The 15,511-nt window shown below is 37.6% G+C and overlaps 1 protein-coding gene across 1 annotated transcript in view; it reads right to left on the reverse strand.

The window, feature by feature from the left end:
• LOC118938109 (unconventional myosin-XV-like) overlaps nucleotides 1–15,511 on the reverse strand; it is a 136,072-nt gene that overhangs the window by 24,125 nt on the left and 96,436 nt on the right. The window contains exons 45-54 of the mRNA XM_090194551.1: nucleotides 12,840–12,915; nucleotides 12,473–12,588; nucleotides 11,594–11,712; nucleotides 11,208–11,349; nucleotides 4,873–4,984; nucleotides 4,661–4,735; nucleotides 3,855–4,060; nucleotides 1,744–1,850; nucleotides 1,397–1,463; nucleotides 83–155 (exon numbers count right to left, since the gene is read on the reverse strand). Of these exons, the coding sequence (XP_090050677.1) occupies nucleotides 83–155; nucleotides 1,397–1,463; nucleotides 1,744–1,850; nucleotides 3,855–4,060; nucleotides 4,661–4,735; nucleotides 4,873–4,984; nucleotides 11,208–11,349; nucleotides 11,594–11,712; nucleotides 12,473–12,588; nucleotides 12,840–12,915 (1,093 nt within the window). The remainder of the gene's footprint in view (nucleotides 1–82; nucleotides 156–1,396; nucleotides 1,464–1,743; nucleotides 1,851–3,854; nucleotides 4,061–4,660; nucleotides 4,736–4,872; nucleotides 4,985–11,207; nucleotides 11,350–11,593; nucleotides 11,713–12,472; nucleotides 12,589–12,839; nucleotides 12,916–15,511) is intronic.

Here is a 15,511-nt window from a genome sequence, read left to right on the forward strand (position 1 = left end):
GGCACATGACATGAAATGACATGAAAAAGGCATAAAATGACATAGCACGATATAGCATGACATAGTGTGACATATAACTTACATAGGAAGATGTCTGTAGCCACTCTGTTCATAGCAGGATCAGTGAACTCTATCAGAGATTCAGACAGTGGAGACTGGGGGGGGGGGGGGGGGGGGGCGGGGGGGGGATGGAGAGATATAATGGAACTATAGTTAACTACTTAAGGCTCATGAGAAGTATAATAAAAAAGTTAGGGTAGGTGTTATAATGTGTTAGAATGTGTTATAATCTGTTACCATGGAGAACTTGATGTGTTATAATCTGTTACCATGGAGAACTTGATGTGTTATAATGTGTTACCTTGGAGAACTTGATGTGTTATAATGTGTTACCTTGGAGAACTTGATGTGTTATTATGTGTTATAATGTGTTATAAGGTGATATAATGTGTTATAATGTGATATAATGTGTTATAATGTGTTATAATGTGATATAATGTGATATAATGTGTTATAATGTGTTATAATGTGTTATAATGTGATATAATGTGTTATAATGTGTTATGTGTTATAATGTGTTACCTTGGAGAACTTGATGTGTTATTATGTGTTATAATGTGATATAATGTGTTATAATGTGTTATAATGTGTTATAATGTGTTATAATGTGTTATGTGTTCTGTGTTATAATGTGGTATAATCTGTTACCCTGGAGAACTTGATGTGTTATATTGTGTTATAATGTGATATAATGTGTTATAATGTGTTATAATGTGTTATAATGTGTTACCATGGAGAACCTGATGTGTTATAATGTGTTACCTTGGAGAACTTGATGTGTTATTATGTGTTATAATGTGATATAATGTGTTATAATGTGTTATAATGTGTTATAATGTGTTATAATGTGTTATAATGTGATATAATGTGTAATGTGTTATGTGTTATAATGTGGTATAATCTGTTACCTTGGAGAACCTGATGTGTTATAATGTGTTACCTTGGAGAACTTGATGTGTTATAATGTGTTATAATGTGTTATAATGTGTCATAATGTGTTATAATGTGTTATAATGTGTTATAATGTGATATAATGTGTTATAATGTGTTATAATGTGTTATGTGTTATGTGTTATAATGTGTTATAATGTGTTATAATGTGATATAATGTGTTATAATGTGATATAATGTGTTATGTGTTATGTGTTATAATGTGTTATAATGTGTTATAATGTGTTATAATGTGTTATAATGTGTGATGTGTTATGTGTTATAATGTGGTATAATCTGTTACCCTGGAGAACTTGATGTGTTATATTGTGTTATAATGTGTTATATTGTGTTATAATGTGTTATAATGTGTCATAATGTGTTATATTGTGTCATAATGTGTTACCTTGGAGAACCTGACCATTTCAAAGGGATCTCTGGTATCTTTGGGCTTCTTGGACTTCACAGAGGCCCTGTGGGGAGGAACCACAGATAAACACTCACTTCTGAAGGACACAGTGGAAGGTGTGTGAGTGGTGTGTGTGTTTGATGTGTGTGTGTGTGTGTGTGTGTTTGATGTGTGTGTGTGTGTTTGATGTGTGTGTGTGTGTGTGTTTGATGTGTGTGTGAGTGTGTGGTGTGTGTGTTTGATGTGTGTGTGTGTGTTTGATGTGTGTGTGTGTGAGTGTTTGATATGTGTGTGAGTGGTGTGTGTGTGTTGTATGTGTGTATTTATGGTGTATGTGTGCTTACCCCTTAGCAGCCGGTTGTCTGAAGTATTTCTTTGCGAACTCCACCATATCGTACCGCGTGTCCTGCAGAACGCTCTCATCGACCTCTAGGACCTCATCAAACCCCTCCTAAACCACAGCAACATGTATACAGTAGTACAGTAGTACAGAACGCTCTCGTCAACCTCTAGGACCTCATCAAACACCTCCTAAACCACAGCAACATGTATACAGTAGTACAGAACGCTCTTGTAGACCTCTAGGACCTCATCAAACCCCTCCTAAACCACAGCAACATGTATACAGTAGTACAGAATGCTCTTGTAGACCTCTAGGACCTCATCAAACCCCTCCTAAACCACAGCAACATGTATACAGTAGTACAGAACGCTCTTGTAGACCTCTAGGACCTCATCAAACACCTCCTAAACCACAGCAACATGTATACAGTAGTACAGAACGCTCTCGTTGACCTCTAGGACCTCATCAAACCCCTCCTAAACCACAGCAACATGTATACAGTAGTACAGAACGCTCTCGTTGACCTCTAGGACCTCATCAAACCCCTTCTAAACCACAGCAACATGTATACAGTAGTACAGAACGCTCTCGTTGACCTCTAGGACCTCATCAAACCCCTCCTAAACCACAGCAACATGTATACAGTTGTACAGAACGCTCTCGTTGACCTCTAGGACCTCATCAAACCCCTCCTAAACCACAGCAACATGTATACAGTAGTACAGAACGCTCTCGTTGACCTCTAGGACCTCATCAAACCCCTCCTAAACCACAGCAACATGTATACAGTAGTACAGAACGCTCTCGTTGACCTCTAGGACCTCATCAAACCCCTCCTAAACCACAGCAACATGTATACAGTAGTACAGAACGCTCTCGTTGACCTCTAGGACCTCATCAAACCCCTCCTAAACCACAGCAACATGTATAGTACAGTGGAACAGTAATAGTAATAGTAATAGTAATAGTAATAGTAATATACTACAGTACAGTAGTATAGTAATATACTAGTACAGTAGTATAGTAATATACTAGTACAGTAGTATAGTAATATACTAGTACAGTAGTACAGTAGTACAGTAGTATAGTAATATACTAGTACAGTAGTATACTAGTACACCAGTAGAGTAGTACAGTAGTACAGTAGTTTACCAGTCCAGTAGTATGGCAGTACAGTGGTATTGTAGTATAATAGTACAGTAGTATAGTAGTACAGTAGTATAGTAGTATATTAGCACAGTAGTACAGTAGTATACTAGTACAGTAGTATGGCAGTACAGTGGTATTGTAGTATAGTTGTACAGTAGTATACTAGTACAGTGGTACAGTGTGTGTATCAGTGTGTACCTCCAGGGTGGGGTCTATCTCCTGTACTACAGTGTGTGTATCAGTGTGTACCTCCAGGGTGGGGTCTATCTCCTGTACTACAGTGTGTGTATCAGTGTGTACCTGCAGGGTGGGGTCTATCTGTTGTACTACAGTGTGTGTATCAGTGCGTACCTCCAGGGTGGGGTCTATCTGGTGCACTACAGTGTGTGTATCAGTGTGTACCTGCAGGGTGGGGTCTATCTGGTGTACTACAGTGTGTGTATCAGTGTGTACCTCCAGGGTGGGGTCTATCTGGTGCACTACAGTGTGTGTATCAGTGTGTACCTGCAGGGTGGGGTCTATCTGGTGTACTACAGTGTGTGTATCAGTGTGTACCTCCAGGGTGGGGTCTATCTCCTGTACTACAGTGTGTGTATCAGTGTGTACCTGCAGGGTGGGGTCTATCTGGTGTACTACAGTGTGTGTATCAGTGTGTACCTCCAGGGTGGGGTCTATCTCCTGTACTACAGTGTGTGTATCAGTGTGTACCTCCAGGGTGGGGTCTATCTCCTGTACTACAGTGTGTGTATCAGTGTGTACCTCCAGGGTGGGGTCTATCTGTTGTACTACAGTGTGTGTATCAGTGCGTACCTCCAGGGTGGGGTCTATCTGGTGCACTACAGTGTGTGTATCAGTGTGTACCTGCAGGGTGGGGTCTATCTCCTGTACTACAGTGTGTGTATCAGTGTGTACCTCCAGGGTGGGGTCTATCTGGTGTACTACAGTGTGTGTATCAGTGCGTACCTCCAGGGTGGGGTCAATCTCGTGAGCGGCCGCGCTGGACGCCACGGCCACAGCCATAGCTGATGTCACGGCAACCCGCCCTGCTCCTCCTTTAAGCTCCGCCCTGCGGTCGACCGGGAGGGACAGGAAGTCAGGGGCGGCGACGGGACGGACACAATCTGTCGGGAATGCCCCTGCACGACCAAACACCCCTCCAAACTTCCAACCTGGTAGAAAAATAGACAGGGGAAACACACACAGGAGAGATGGATGGAGAGATGAGGTGAAGGAAGAGGAGAGAGAGATGAGGTAAAGGAAGAGGAGAGATGAGGTGGAGGAAGAAGAGAGAGATGAGGTGGAGGAAGAGGAGAGAGAGATGAGGTGAAGGAAGAGGAGAGAGAGATGAGGTGGAGGAAGAGGAGAGAGAGTTGAGGTGAAGGAAGAGGAGAGAGAGATGAGGTGGAGGAAGAGGAGAGAGATGAGGTGGAGGAAGAGGAGAAGGAGATGAGGTGAAGGAAGAGGAGAGAGAGATGAGGTGGAGGAAGAGGAGATAGATGAGGTGGAGGAGGAGGACAGAGAGATGAGGTGGAGGAAGAGGAGATAGATGAGGTGGAGGAGGAGGACAGAGAGATGAGGTGAAGGAAGAGGAGAGAGAGAGATGAGGTAAAGGAAGAGGAGAAGGAGATGAGGTGGAGGAAGAGGAGAGAGATGAGGTGGAGGAAGAGGAGAGAGATGAGATGAGGTGGAGGAAGAGGAGAGAGAGATGAGGAGGAGGAAGAGGAGAGAGAGATGAGGTGGAGGAAGAGGAGAGAGAGATGTCGTCTCACCAAAGTCTGGCGTGTCTCTCTTCATCTCCTCCAGAAACACCACCTTCTTCCTCACAACAGAGCCATAGCTGTACCCTGTAACACACACACACACACACACACACACACACACACACACACACACACGCACACACACACACACACACACACACAGTTATAGTTAGAGTACGAATGTGTGTTAGGCTGTGATGTCATCAGGTTGCGGGGCTCACCCTTTTCCAGTCCTTCCGTGACCTGCAGCCTGATGATGTCACCTTTATGGAAAGCGAGCAGAGGACGCTCGTCTGTCACAAAGTTACGCTCTGCTACCACATACTCAGAGTCCTGGAAGAGGAGGAGGGGAGAGGAGGAGGAGGAGGAGGGGAGAGGAGGGGAGAGGAGGAGGAGGAGGGGAGAGGAGGAGGGAGAGGGAGAGGAGGGGAGAGGAGGAGGGGAGAGGGGGAGGAGGGGAGAGGAGGAGGAGGAGGGGAGAGGGGGAGGAGGAGGGGAGAGGAGGAGGGAGAGGGGGAGGAGGGGAGAGGTGGAGGGAGAGGGGGAGGAGGGGAGAGGAGGAGGGAGAGGGGGAGGAGGGGAGAGGTGGAGGGAGAGGGGGACGAGGGGAGAGGAGGAGGGGAGAGGGGGAGAAGGAGGGGAGAGGAGGAGGGAGAGGGGGAGGGGAGAGGGGGAGAAGGAGGGGAGAGGAGGAGGGAGAGGGGGAGGAGGGGAGAGGAGGAGGGGAGAGGGGGAGGAGGAGGGGAGAGAAGGAGGGAGAAAGAAGAAGGGGGGTAATTTATATTTCCGGCATCAAAACAACAAATCAAATGATCAGAGATGTTAAATGTTAGAGGCACATCCCATGTCCCTTGATAAACTACATTGACCGTTATGGTTGTTCCTCCTTGCTCTGGTTGCTCGGTAACGAGTGTTTATCCTTAACTCTGCTACTAACAAAAGACACAGTTTTGCATAAATTACCAAATGTAATGTTTTTTGCATTTCCCACAGAACTAAAGCTGTAGGAGGATGGTACAAAATGTAAGTTTACATTCAGACATTGTAAAACACAGAAACCCTGGATAGATGGCATTACCATTTACGTCCATTGGCATTAGCATGGGTGACGTGTGTTTAGTATTGTGTTTCTAGTAGTGTGTTAGCATTGTGTTTCTAGTAGTGTGTTAGCATTGTGTTTCTAGTAGTGTGTTAGTATTTAGTATTGTGGTTCTAGTAGTGTGTTAGTATTTAGTATTGTGTTAGTATTTAGTATTGTGGTTCTAGTAGTGTGTTAGTATTTAGTATTGTGGTTCTAGTAGTGTGTTAGTATTTAGTATTGGGGTTCTAGTAGTGTGTTAGTATTTAGTATTGCGTTTCTAGTAGTGTGTTAGTATTTAGTATTGTGTTAGTATTTAGCATTGTGTTTCTAGTAGTGTGTTAGTATTTAGTATTGTGTTTCTAGTAGTGTGTTAGTATTTAGTATTGTGGTTATAGTAGTGTGTTAGTATTTAGTATTGTGTTTCTAGTAGTGTGTTAGTATTTAGTATTGTGTTTCTAGTAGTGTGTTAACATTTAGTATTGTGTTTCTAGTAGTGTGTTAGTATTTAGTATTGTGTTTCTAGTATTGTGTTAGTATTTAGTATCGTGTTTCTAGTATTGTGTTAGTATTTAGTATTGTGGTTCTAGTAGTGTGTTAGTATTTAGTATTGTGGTTCTAGTAGTGTGTTAGTATTTAGTATTGTGGTTCTAGTAGTGTGTTAGTATTTAGTATTGTGGTTCTAGTAGTGTGTTAGTATTTAGTATTGTGGTTCTAGTAGTGTGTTAGTATTTAGTATTGTGTTTCTAGTAGTGTGTTAGTATTTAGTATTGTGTTTCTAGTAGTGTGTTAGTATTTAGTATTGTGGTTCTAGTAGTGTGTTAGTATTTAGTATTGTGTTTCTAGTAGTGTGTTAGTATTTAGTATTGTGGTTCTAGTAGTGTGTCAGTATTTAGTATTGTGGTTCTAGTATTGTGTTAGTATTTAGTATTGTGTTTCTAGTAGTGTGTTAGCATTTAGTATTGTGTTTCTAGTAGTGTGTTAGTATTTAGTATTGTGTTAGTATTTAGTATTGTGTTTCTAGTAGTGTGTTAGTATTTAGTATTGTGTTTCTAGTAGTGTGTCAGTATTTAGTAGTGTGTTTCTAGTAGTGTGTCAGTATTTAGTGTTGTGTTAGTATTTAGAAGTGTGTTAGTATTTAGTATTGTGTTTATAGTATTGTGTTAGTATTTAGTATTGTGTTTCTAGTAGTGTGTTAGTATTTAGTATTGTGTTTCTAGTAGTGTGTTAGTATTTAGTATTGTGTTTCTAGTAGTGTGTTATTATTTAGTATTGTGGTTCTAGTAGTGTGTCAGTATTTAGTATTGTGTTTCTAGTAGTGTGTTAGTATTTAGTATTGTGTTTCTAGTAGTGTGTTAGCATTTAGTATTGTGTTTCTAGTAGTGTGTTAGTATTTAGTATTGTGTTAGTATTTAGTATTGTGTTTCTAGTAGTGTGTTAGTATTTAGTATTGTGTTTATAGTAGTGTGTTAGTATTTAGTATTGTGTTAGTATTTAGTATTGTGTTTCTAGTAGTGTGTTATTATTTAGTATTGTGTTTCTAGTAGTGTGTTAGCATTTAGTATTGTGTTTCTAGTAGTGTGTTAGTATTTAGTATTGTGTTAGTATTTAGTATTGTGTTTCTAGTAGTGTGTTAGTATTTAGTATTGTGTTTCTAGTAGTGTGTTAGTATTTAGTATTGTGTTTCTAGTAGTGTGTTAGTATTTAGTATTGTGTTTCTAGTAGTGTGTTAGTGTTTAGTATTGTGTTTCTAGTAGTGTGTCAGTATTTAGTAGTGTGTTTCTAGTAGTGTGTCAGTATTTAGTGTTGTGTTAGTATTTAGAAGTGTGTTAGTATTTAGTATTGTGTTTCTAGTATTGTGTTAGTATTTAGTATTGTGTTTCTAGTAGTGTGTTAGTATTTAGTATTGTGTTTCTAGTAGTGTGTCAGTATTTAGTATTGTGTTTCTAGTAGTGTGTTAGTATTTAGTAGTGTGTTAGTATTTAGTATTGTGGTTCTAGTAGTGTGTCAGTATTTAGTATTGTGTTTCTAGTAGTGTGTTAGTATTTAGTATTGTGTTTCTAGTAGTGTGTTAGTATTGAGTATTGTGTTAGTATTTAGTATTGTGTTTCTAGTAGTGTGTTAGTATTTAGTAGTGTGTTAGTATTTAGTATTGTGGTTCTAGTAGTGTGTCAGTATTTAGTATTGTGTTTCTAGTAGTGTGTTAGTATTTAGTATTGTGTTTCTAGTAGTGTGTTAGTATTTAGTATTGTGTTTCTAGTAGTGTGTCAGTATTGTGTTTCTAGTAGTGTGTTATTATTTAGTATTGTGTTTCTAGTAGTGTGTTAGTATTTAGTATTGTGTTAGTATTTATTATTGTGTTTCTAGTAGTGTGTTAGTATTTAGTATTGTGTTTCTAGTAGTGTGTTAGTATTTAGTATTGTGTTTCTAGTGGTGTGTTAGTATTTAGTATTGTGTTTCTAGTAGTGTGTTAGTATTTCGTATTGTGTTTCTAGTAGTGTGTCAGTATTTAGTATTGTGTTTCTAGTAGTGTGTTAGTATTTAGTATTGTGTTAGTATTTAGTATTGTGTTTCTAGTAGTGTGTTAGTATTTAGTATTGTGTTTCTAGTAGTGTGTTAGTATTTAGTATTGTGTTTCTAGTAGTGTGTTAGTATTTAGTATTGTGTTTCTAGTAGTGTGTTAGTATTTAGTATTGTGTTTCTAGTAGTGTGTCAGTATTTAGTATTGTGTTTCTAGTAGTGTGTTAGTATTTAGTAGTGTGTTAGTATTTAGTATTGTGGTTCTAGTAGTGTGTCAGTATTTAGTATTGTGTTTCTAGTAGTGTGTTAGTATTTAGTATTGTGTTTCTAGTAGTGTGTTAGTATTTAGTATTGTGTTTCTAGTAGTGTGTCAGTATTGTGTTTCTAGTAGTGTGTTATTATTTAGTATTGTGTTTCTAGTAGTGTGTTAGTATTTAGTATTGTGTTAGTATTTATTATTGTGTTTCTAGTAGTGTGTTAGTATTTAGTATTGTGTTTCTAGTAGTGTGTTAGTATTTAGTATTGTGTTTCTAGTGGTGTGTTAGTATTTAGTATTGTGTTTCTAGTAGTGTGTTAGTATTTCGTATTGTGTTTCTAGTAGTGTGTCAGTATTTAGTATTGTGTTTCTAGTAGTGTGTTAGTATTTAGTATTGTGTTTCTAGTAGTGTGTCAGTATTTAGTATTGTGTTTCTAGTAGTGTGTTAGTATTTAGTATTGTGTTTCTAGTAGTGTGTTAGTATTTAGTATTGTGTTAGTATTTAGTATTGTGTTTCTAGTAGTGTGTTAGTATTTAGTATTGTGTTTCTAGTAGTGTGTTAGTATTTAGTATTGTGTTTCTAGTAGTGTGTTAGTATTTAGTATTGTGTTTCTAGTAGTGTGTCAGTATTTAGTATTGTGTTTCTAGTAGTGTGTTAGTATTTAGTATTGTGTTAGTATTTAGTATTGTGTTTCTAGTAGTGTGTTAGTATTTAGTATTGTGTTTCTAGTAGTGTGTTAGTATTGTGTTTCTAGTAGTGTGTTAGTATTTAGTATTGTGTTTCTAGTAGTGTGTTAGTATTTAGTATTGTGTTTCTAGTAGTGTGTTAGTATTTAGTATTGTGTTTCTAGTAGTGTGTTAGTATTTAGTATTGCGGTTCTAGTAGTGTGTCAGTAATTAGTATTGTGTTTCTAGTAGTCTGTTAGTATTTAGTATTGTGTTTCTAGTAGTGTGTTAGCATTTAGTATTGTGTTTCTAGTAGTGTGTTAGTATTTAGTATTGTGTTAGTATTTAGTATTGTGTTTCTAGTAGTGTGTTAGTATTTAGTATTGTGTTTCTAGTAGTGTGTTAGTATTTAGTATTGTGTTTCTAGTAGTGTGTTAGTATTTAGTATTGTGTTTCTAGTAGTGTGTCAGTATTTAGTATTGTGTTTCTAGTAGTGTGTTAGTATTTAGTATTGTGTGTCTAGTAGTGTGTTAGTATTTAGTATTGTGTTTCTAGTAGTGTGTCAGTATTTAGTGTTGTGTTAGTATTTAGAAGTGTGTTAGTATTTAGTATTGTGTTTCTAGTATTGTGTTAGTATTTAGTATGGTGTTTCTAGTAGTGTGTTAGTATTTAGTATTGTGTTTCTAGTAGTGTGTTAGTATTTAGTATTGTGTTTCTAGTAGTGTGTTATTATTTAGTATTGTGGTTCTAGTAGTGTGTCAGTATTTAGTATTGTGTTTCTAGTAGTGTGTTAGTATTTAGTATTGTGTTTCTAGTAGTGTGTTATTATTTAGTATTGTGGTTCTAGTAGTGTGTTAGTATTTAGTAGTGTGTTTCTAGTAGTGTGTCAGTATTTAGTATTGTGTTTCTAGTAGTGTGTTAGTATTTAGTAGTGTGTTAGTATTTAGTATTGTGGTTCTAGTAGTGTGTCAGTATTTAGTATTGTGTTTCTAGTAGTGTGTTAGTATTTAGTATTGGGTTTCTAGTAGTGTGTCAGTATTTAGTATTGTGTTTCTAGTAGTGTGTTAGTATTTAGTATTGTGTTTCTAGTAGTGTGTCAGTATTTAGTATTGTGTTTCTAGTAGTGTGTTAGTATTTAGTATTGTGTTTCTAGTAGTGTGTTAGTATTTAGTATTGTGTTAGTATTTAGTATTGTGTTTCTAGTAGTGTGTTAGCATTTAGTATTGTGTTTCTAGTAGTGTGTTAGTATTTAGTATTGTGTTTCTAGTAGTGTGTTAGTATTTAGTATTGTGTTTCTAGTAGTGTGTCAGTATTTAGTATTGTGTTTCTAGTAGTGTGTTAGTATTTAGTATTGTGTTAGTATTTAGTATTGTGTTTCTAGTAGTGTGTTAGTATTTAGTATTGTGTTTCTAGTAGTGTGTTAGTATTGTGTTTCTAGTAGTGTGTTAGTATTTAGTATTGTGTTTCTAGTAGTGTGTTAGTATTTAGTATTGTGTTAGTATTTATTATTGTGTTTCTAGTAGTGTGTTAGTATTTAGTATTGTGTTTCTAGTAGTGTGTTAGTATTTAGTATTGTGTTTCTAGTAGTGTGTTAGTATTTAGTATTGTGTTTCTAGTAGTGTGTTAGTATTTAGTATTGCGGTTCTAGTAGTGTGTCAGTATTTAGTATTGTGTTTCTAGTAGTCTGTTAGTATTTAGTATTGTGTTTCTAGTAGTGTGTTAGTATTTAGTATTGTGTTTCTAGTAGTGTGTTAGTATTTAGTATTGTGTTTCTAGTAGTGTGTTAGTATTTAGTATTGTGTTTCTAGTAGTGTGTTAGTATTTAGTATTGTGTTTCTAGTAGTGTGTTAGTATTTAATATTGTGGTTCTACCTTCTTGACGTCAGTATTTAGTATTGTGTTTCTAGTAGTGTGTTAGTATTTAGTATTGTGTTTCTAGTAGTGTGTTAGTATTTAGTATTGTGTTTCTAGTAGTGTGTTAGTATTTAGTATTGTGTTACTAGTAGTGTGTTAGTATTTAGTATTGTGCGTCTCACCTTCTTGATCTCAGTGATGAAGCAGTCCACGATGTGTTTGACCTGTGGAGCCTTGGCTGAGAACAGAATCAGCTTCTCATTGGTTAGATTAAACTCCAGCATGTTCCCTGAAGGTATGGTCAGAAAAAGGATGTCTGCGTAGCTACGGAGACAGAGAGAAACCATAACTATGGAGACACATAAAGACAGAATAACTAAGGACAAAGATAAATAACGTAGTGTAAGGTAGTAGTAGGGTTAGAGGTACGTAGTGTAAGGTAGTAGTAGTAGGGTTAGAGGTACGTAGTGTAAGATAGTAGTAGGGTTAGTGTTAGGGTTAGAGGTACGTAGGGTTAGTGTTAGGGTTAGAGGTACGTAGGGTTAGTGTTAGGGTTAGAGGTACCTACGTGTAATGTCGTAGGACTCTGAAGTAGTCCGACTCTTCAGTGCTGCTCTTCACTGTCTTCAGGAGCCTGATCCCGGTGTGAGACACGGACAACACCTGTACCCCTGTACCTGCACTACCCTACACACACACACACACACACACACACACACACACACACACACACACACACACACACACACACACACACACACACACAGAGACACACACACACACACACACACACACAGAGACACACACACACACAGAGACACACACAGACACACACACACACACACACACACACACACAGACACACACACACACAGAGACACACACACACACACACACACACACACACACACACACACACACACACACACACACACACACACACACAGAGACACACACACACACACACACACACACACAGAGACGCACACACACACACAGAGACACACACAGACACACACACACACACACACACACACAGACACACACACACACAGAGACACACACACACACACACACACAGAGACACACACACACACACACACAGAGAGACACACACACACACAGAGACACACAGAGAGAGACACACACACACACAGAGACACACAGAGAGAGACACACACACACACACACACACACATACACACACAGAGTAAAGATAAACGGTGGTGGATTAAACTATACTGACATTACACACATAGATGAGAGGTCAAAAGCCATGTGGTGCAACAGGAAGTCATGTGATGAAACAGGAAGTCATGTGATGCAACAGGAAGTCATGTGGTGCAACAGGAAGTCATGTGATGCAACAGGAAGTCATGTGGTGCAACAGGAAGTCATGTGATGCAACAGGAAGTCATGCGGTGCAACAGGAAGTCATGTGACTCACAGAGGCAGGAAATAGGCATGAGAAATAAATATCCCAGGATTCCTTGGCTGCTGTGACAACCTCCTTCTTCACCGCCTTGTCCACTGTGTCCGTGTTCCGCTCTACGCCATGTTTCTCTGTTAGACACAAGTCAGTTATTACATGTTAGTAATTCAGCAGACGCTCTTATCCAGAGCATCTTACAGTACTGAGTGCATTTTCATACTGGTCCCACGTGGGAATCGAACCCACAACCCTGGTGTTGCAAGTGCTGTGCTCTGCCAACTGAGCCACACGGGATTTAAACAGTAAGAAAAATGTATTTTCAGTGAACAAACAAATGTATCTCTTTCAAACCAGAGCATTGTGGGTAATGTAGTTGACTCACCAAACAGAGACTTCATCTTCATTCTCTCCTGATTGGAGATTCTAACACATGCCTGAGACAGAGTGTCATTCACTATCTGAAGAGGAGAAGAGGAGAGAGGAAGAGAGGAGAGAGGAGGAGTGGAGGAGAGAGGAGAGAGGAGAAGAGAGAGGAGAAGAGGAGATGAGAGAGGAGGAAAGGAGGAGAGAGGAGGAGAGGTGGAGAGAGGAGCGAAGGAGAGAGAGGAGGAGAGTGGAGAGAGGAGGAAAGGAGGAGAGGAGAGAGGAGAGAGAGGAAAAGAGAGGATGAGAGGAGGGGAGAGGTGTTAGTGTTAGAGGTACAGCAATATAATAACAGTGATACAGGAATATGATAACAGTGATACAGGAATATGATAACAGTGTTACAGGAATACGATAACAGGAATATGATAACAGTGTTACAGGAATATGGTAACATAAATATGATAACAGTGTTACAGTAATATGATAACAGTGTTACAGGAATATGATAACAGTAATACAATGATACAGGAATATATTAACAGTGATACAGTGTTCCAGGAATATGATAACAGTGATACAGGAATATGATAACAGTGATACAGGAATATGATAACAGTGTTACAGGAATATAATAACAGTGATACAGGAATACAATAACAGTGTTACAGGAATATGGTAACAGGAATATGATAACAGTGTTACAGGAATATGATAACAGTGATACAGGAATATGATAACAGTGTTACAGGAATATGGTAACAGGAATATGATAACAGTGTTACAGGAATATGGTAACAGGAATATGATAACAGTGTTACAGGAATATGGTAACAGGAATATGATAACAGTGATACAGGAATATGATAACAGTGATACAGGAATACGATAACAGTGATACAGGAATATGATAACAGTGATACAGGAATATCATAACAGTGTTACAGGAATATGGTAACAGGAATATGATAACAGTGATACAGGAATATGATAACAGTGTTACAGGAATATGGTAACAGGAATATGATAACAGTGTTACAGTAATATGATAACAGTGTTACAGGAATATGATAACAGTAATACAATGATACAGGAATATGATAACAATGTTACAGGAATATGATAACAGTGATACAGGAATATGATAACAGTGTTACAGGAATACGATAACAGTGTTACAGGAATATGGTAACAGGAATATGATAACAGTGTTACAGGAATATGGAAACAGAAATATGATAACAGTGTTACAGGAATATGATAACAGTGATACAGGAATATGATAACAGTGTTACAGGAATATAATTACAGTGATACAGGAATATGATAACAGTGATACAGGAATATGATAACAGTGTTACAGGAATATAATAACAGTGATACAGGAATACAATAACAGTGTTACAGGAATATGGTAACAGGAATATGATAACAGTGTTACAGGAATATGATAACAGTGATACAGGAATATGATAACAGTGTTACAGGAATATGGTAACAGGAATATGATAACAGTGATACAGGAATATGATAACAGTGTTACAGGAATATGGTAACAGGAATATGATAACAGTGTTACAGGAATATAATAACAGTGATACAGGAATACGATAACAGTGATACAGGAATATGATAACAGTGATACAGGAATATGATAACAGTGTTACAGGAATATGGTAACAGGAATATGATAACAGTGATACAGGAATATGATAACAGTGTTACAGGAATATGGTAACAGGAATATGATAACAGTGTTACAGTAATATGATAACAGTGTTACAGGAATATGATAACAGTAATACAATGATACAGGAATATGATAACAATGTTACAGGAATATGATAACAGTGATACAGGAATATGATAACAGTGTTACAGGAATACGATAACAGTGTTACAGGAATATGGAAACAGAAATATGATAACAGTGTTACAGGAATATGATAACAGTGATACAGGAATATGATAACAGTGTTACAGGAATATGATAACAGTGTTACAGGAATCTGATAACAGTGTTACAGGAATATGATAACAGTGATACAGGAATATGATAACAGTGTTACAGGAATATGATAACAGTGTTACAGGAATCTGATGACAGTGATACAGGAATATGATAACAGTGTTACAGGAATATGATAACAGTGTTACAGGAATCTGATAACAGTGTTACAGGAATATGATAACAGTGATACAGGAATATGGTAACAGGAATATGATAACAGTGTTACAGGAATATGATAACAGTGATACAGGAATATGATAACAGTGTTACAGGAATATGATAACAGTGTTACAGGAATATGATAACAGTGATACAGGAATATGATAACAGGAATATAATAACAGTGATACAGGAATATGCTAACAGTGTTACAGGAATATGATAACAGTGATACAGGAATATGATAACAGGAATATGATAACAGTGATACAGGAATATGCTAACAGTGTTACAGGAATACAATAACAGTGATAACAGTAATACAATGATACAGGAATATGATAACAGTGATACAGGAATATGATAACAGTGATACAATGATACAGGAATATGATAACAGTGATACAGGAATATGATAACAGTGTTACAGGAATATGATAACAGTGATACAGGAATAAGATAACAGTGATACAGGAATATGCTAACAGTGTTACAGGAATATGATAACAGTGATACAGGAA

The sequence above is a fragment of the Oncorhynchus mykiss genome, chromosome 13, assembly GCF_057628025.1.
Source record: "Oncorhynchus mykiss isolate SJ-2025 chromosome 13, ASM5762802v1, whole genome shotgun sequence".
In the NCBI taxonomy this organism is placed as follows: Eukaryota; Metazoa; Chordata; class Actinopteri; order Salmoniformes; family Salmonidae; genus Oncorhynchus; species Oncorhynchus mykiss.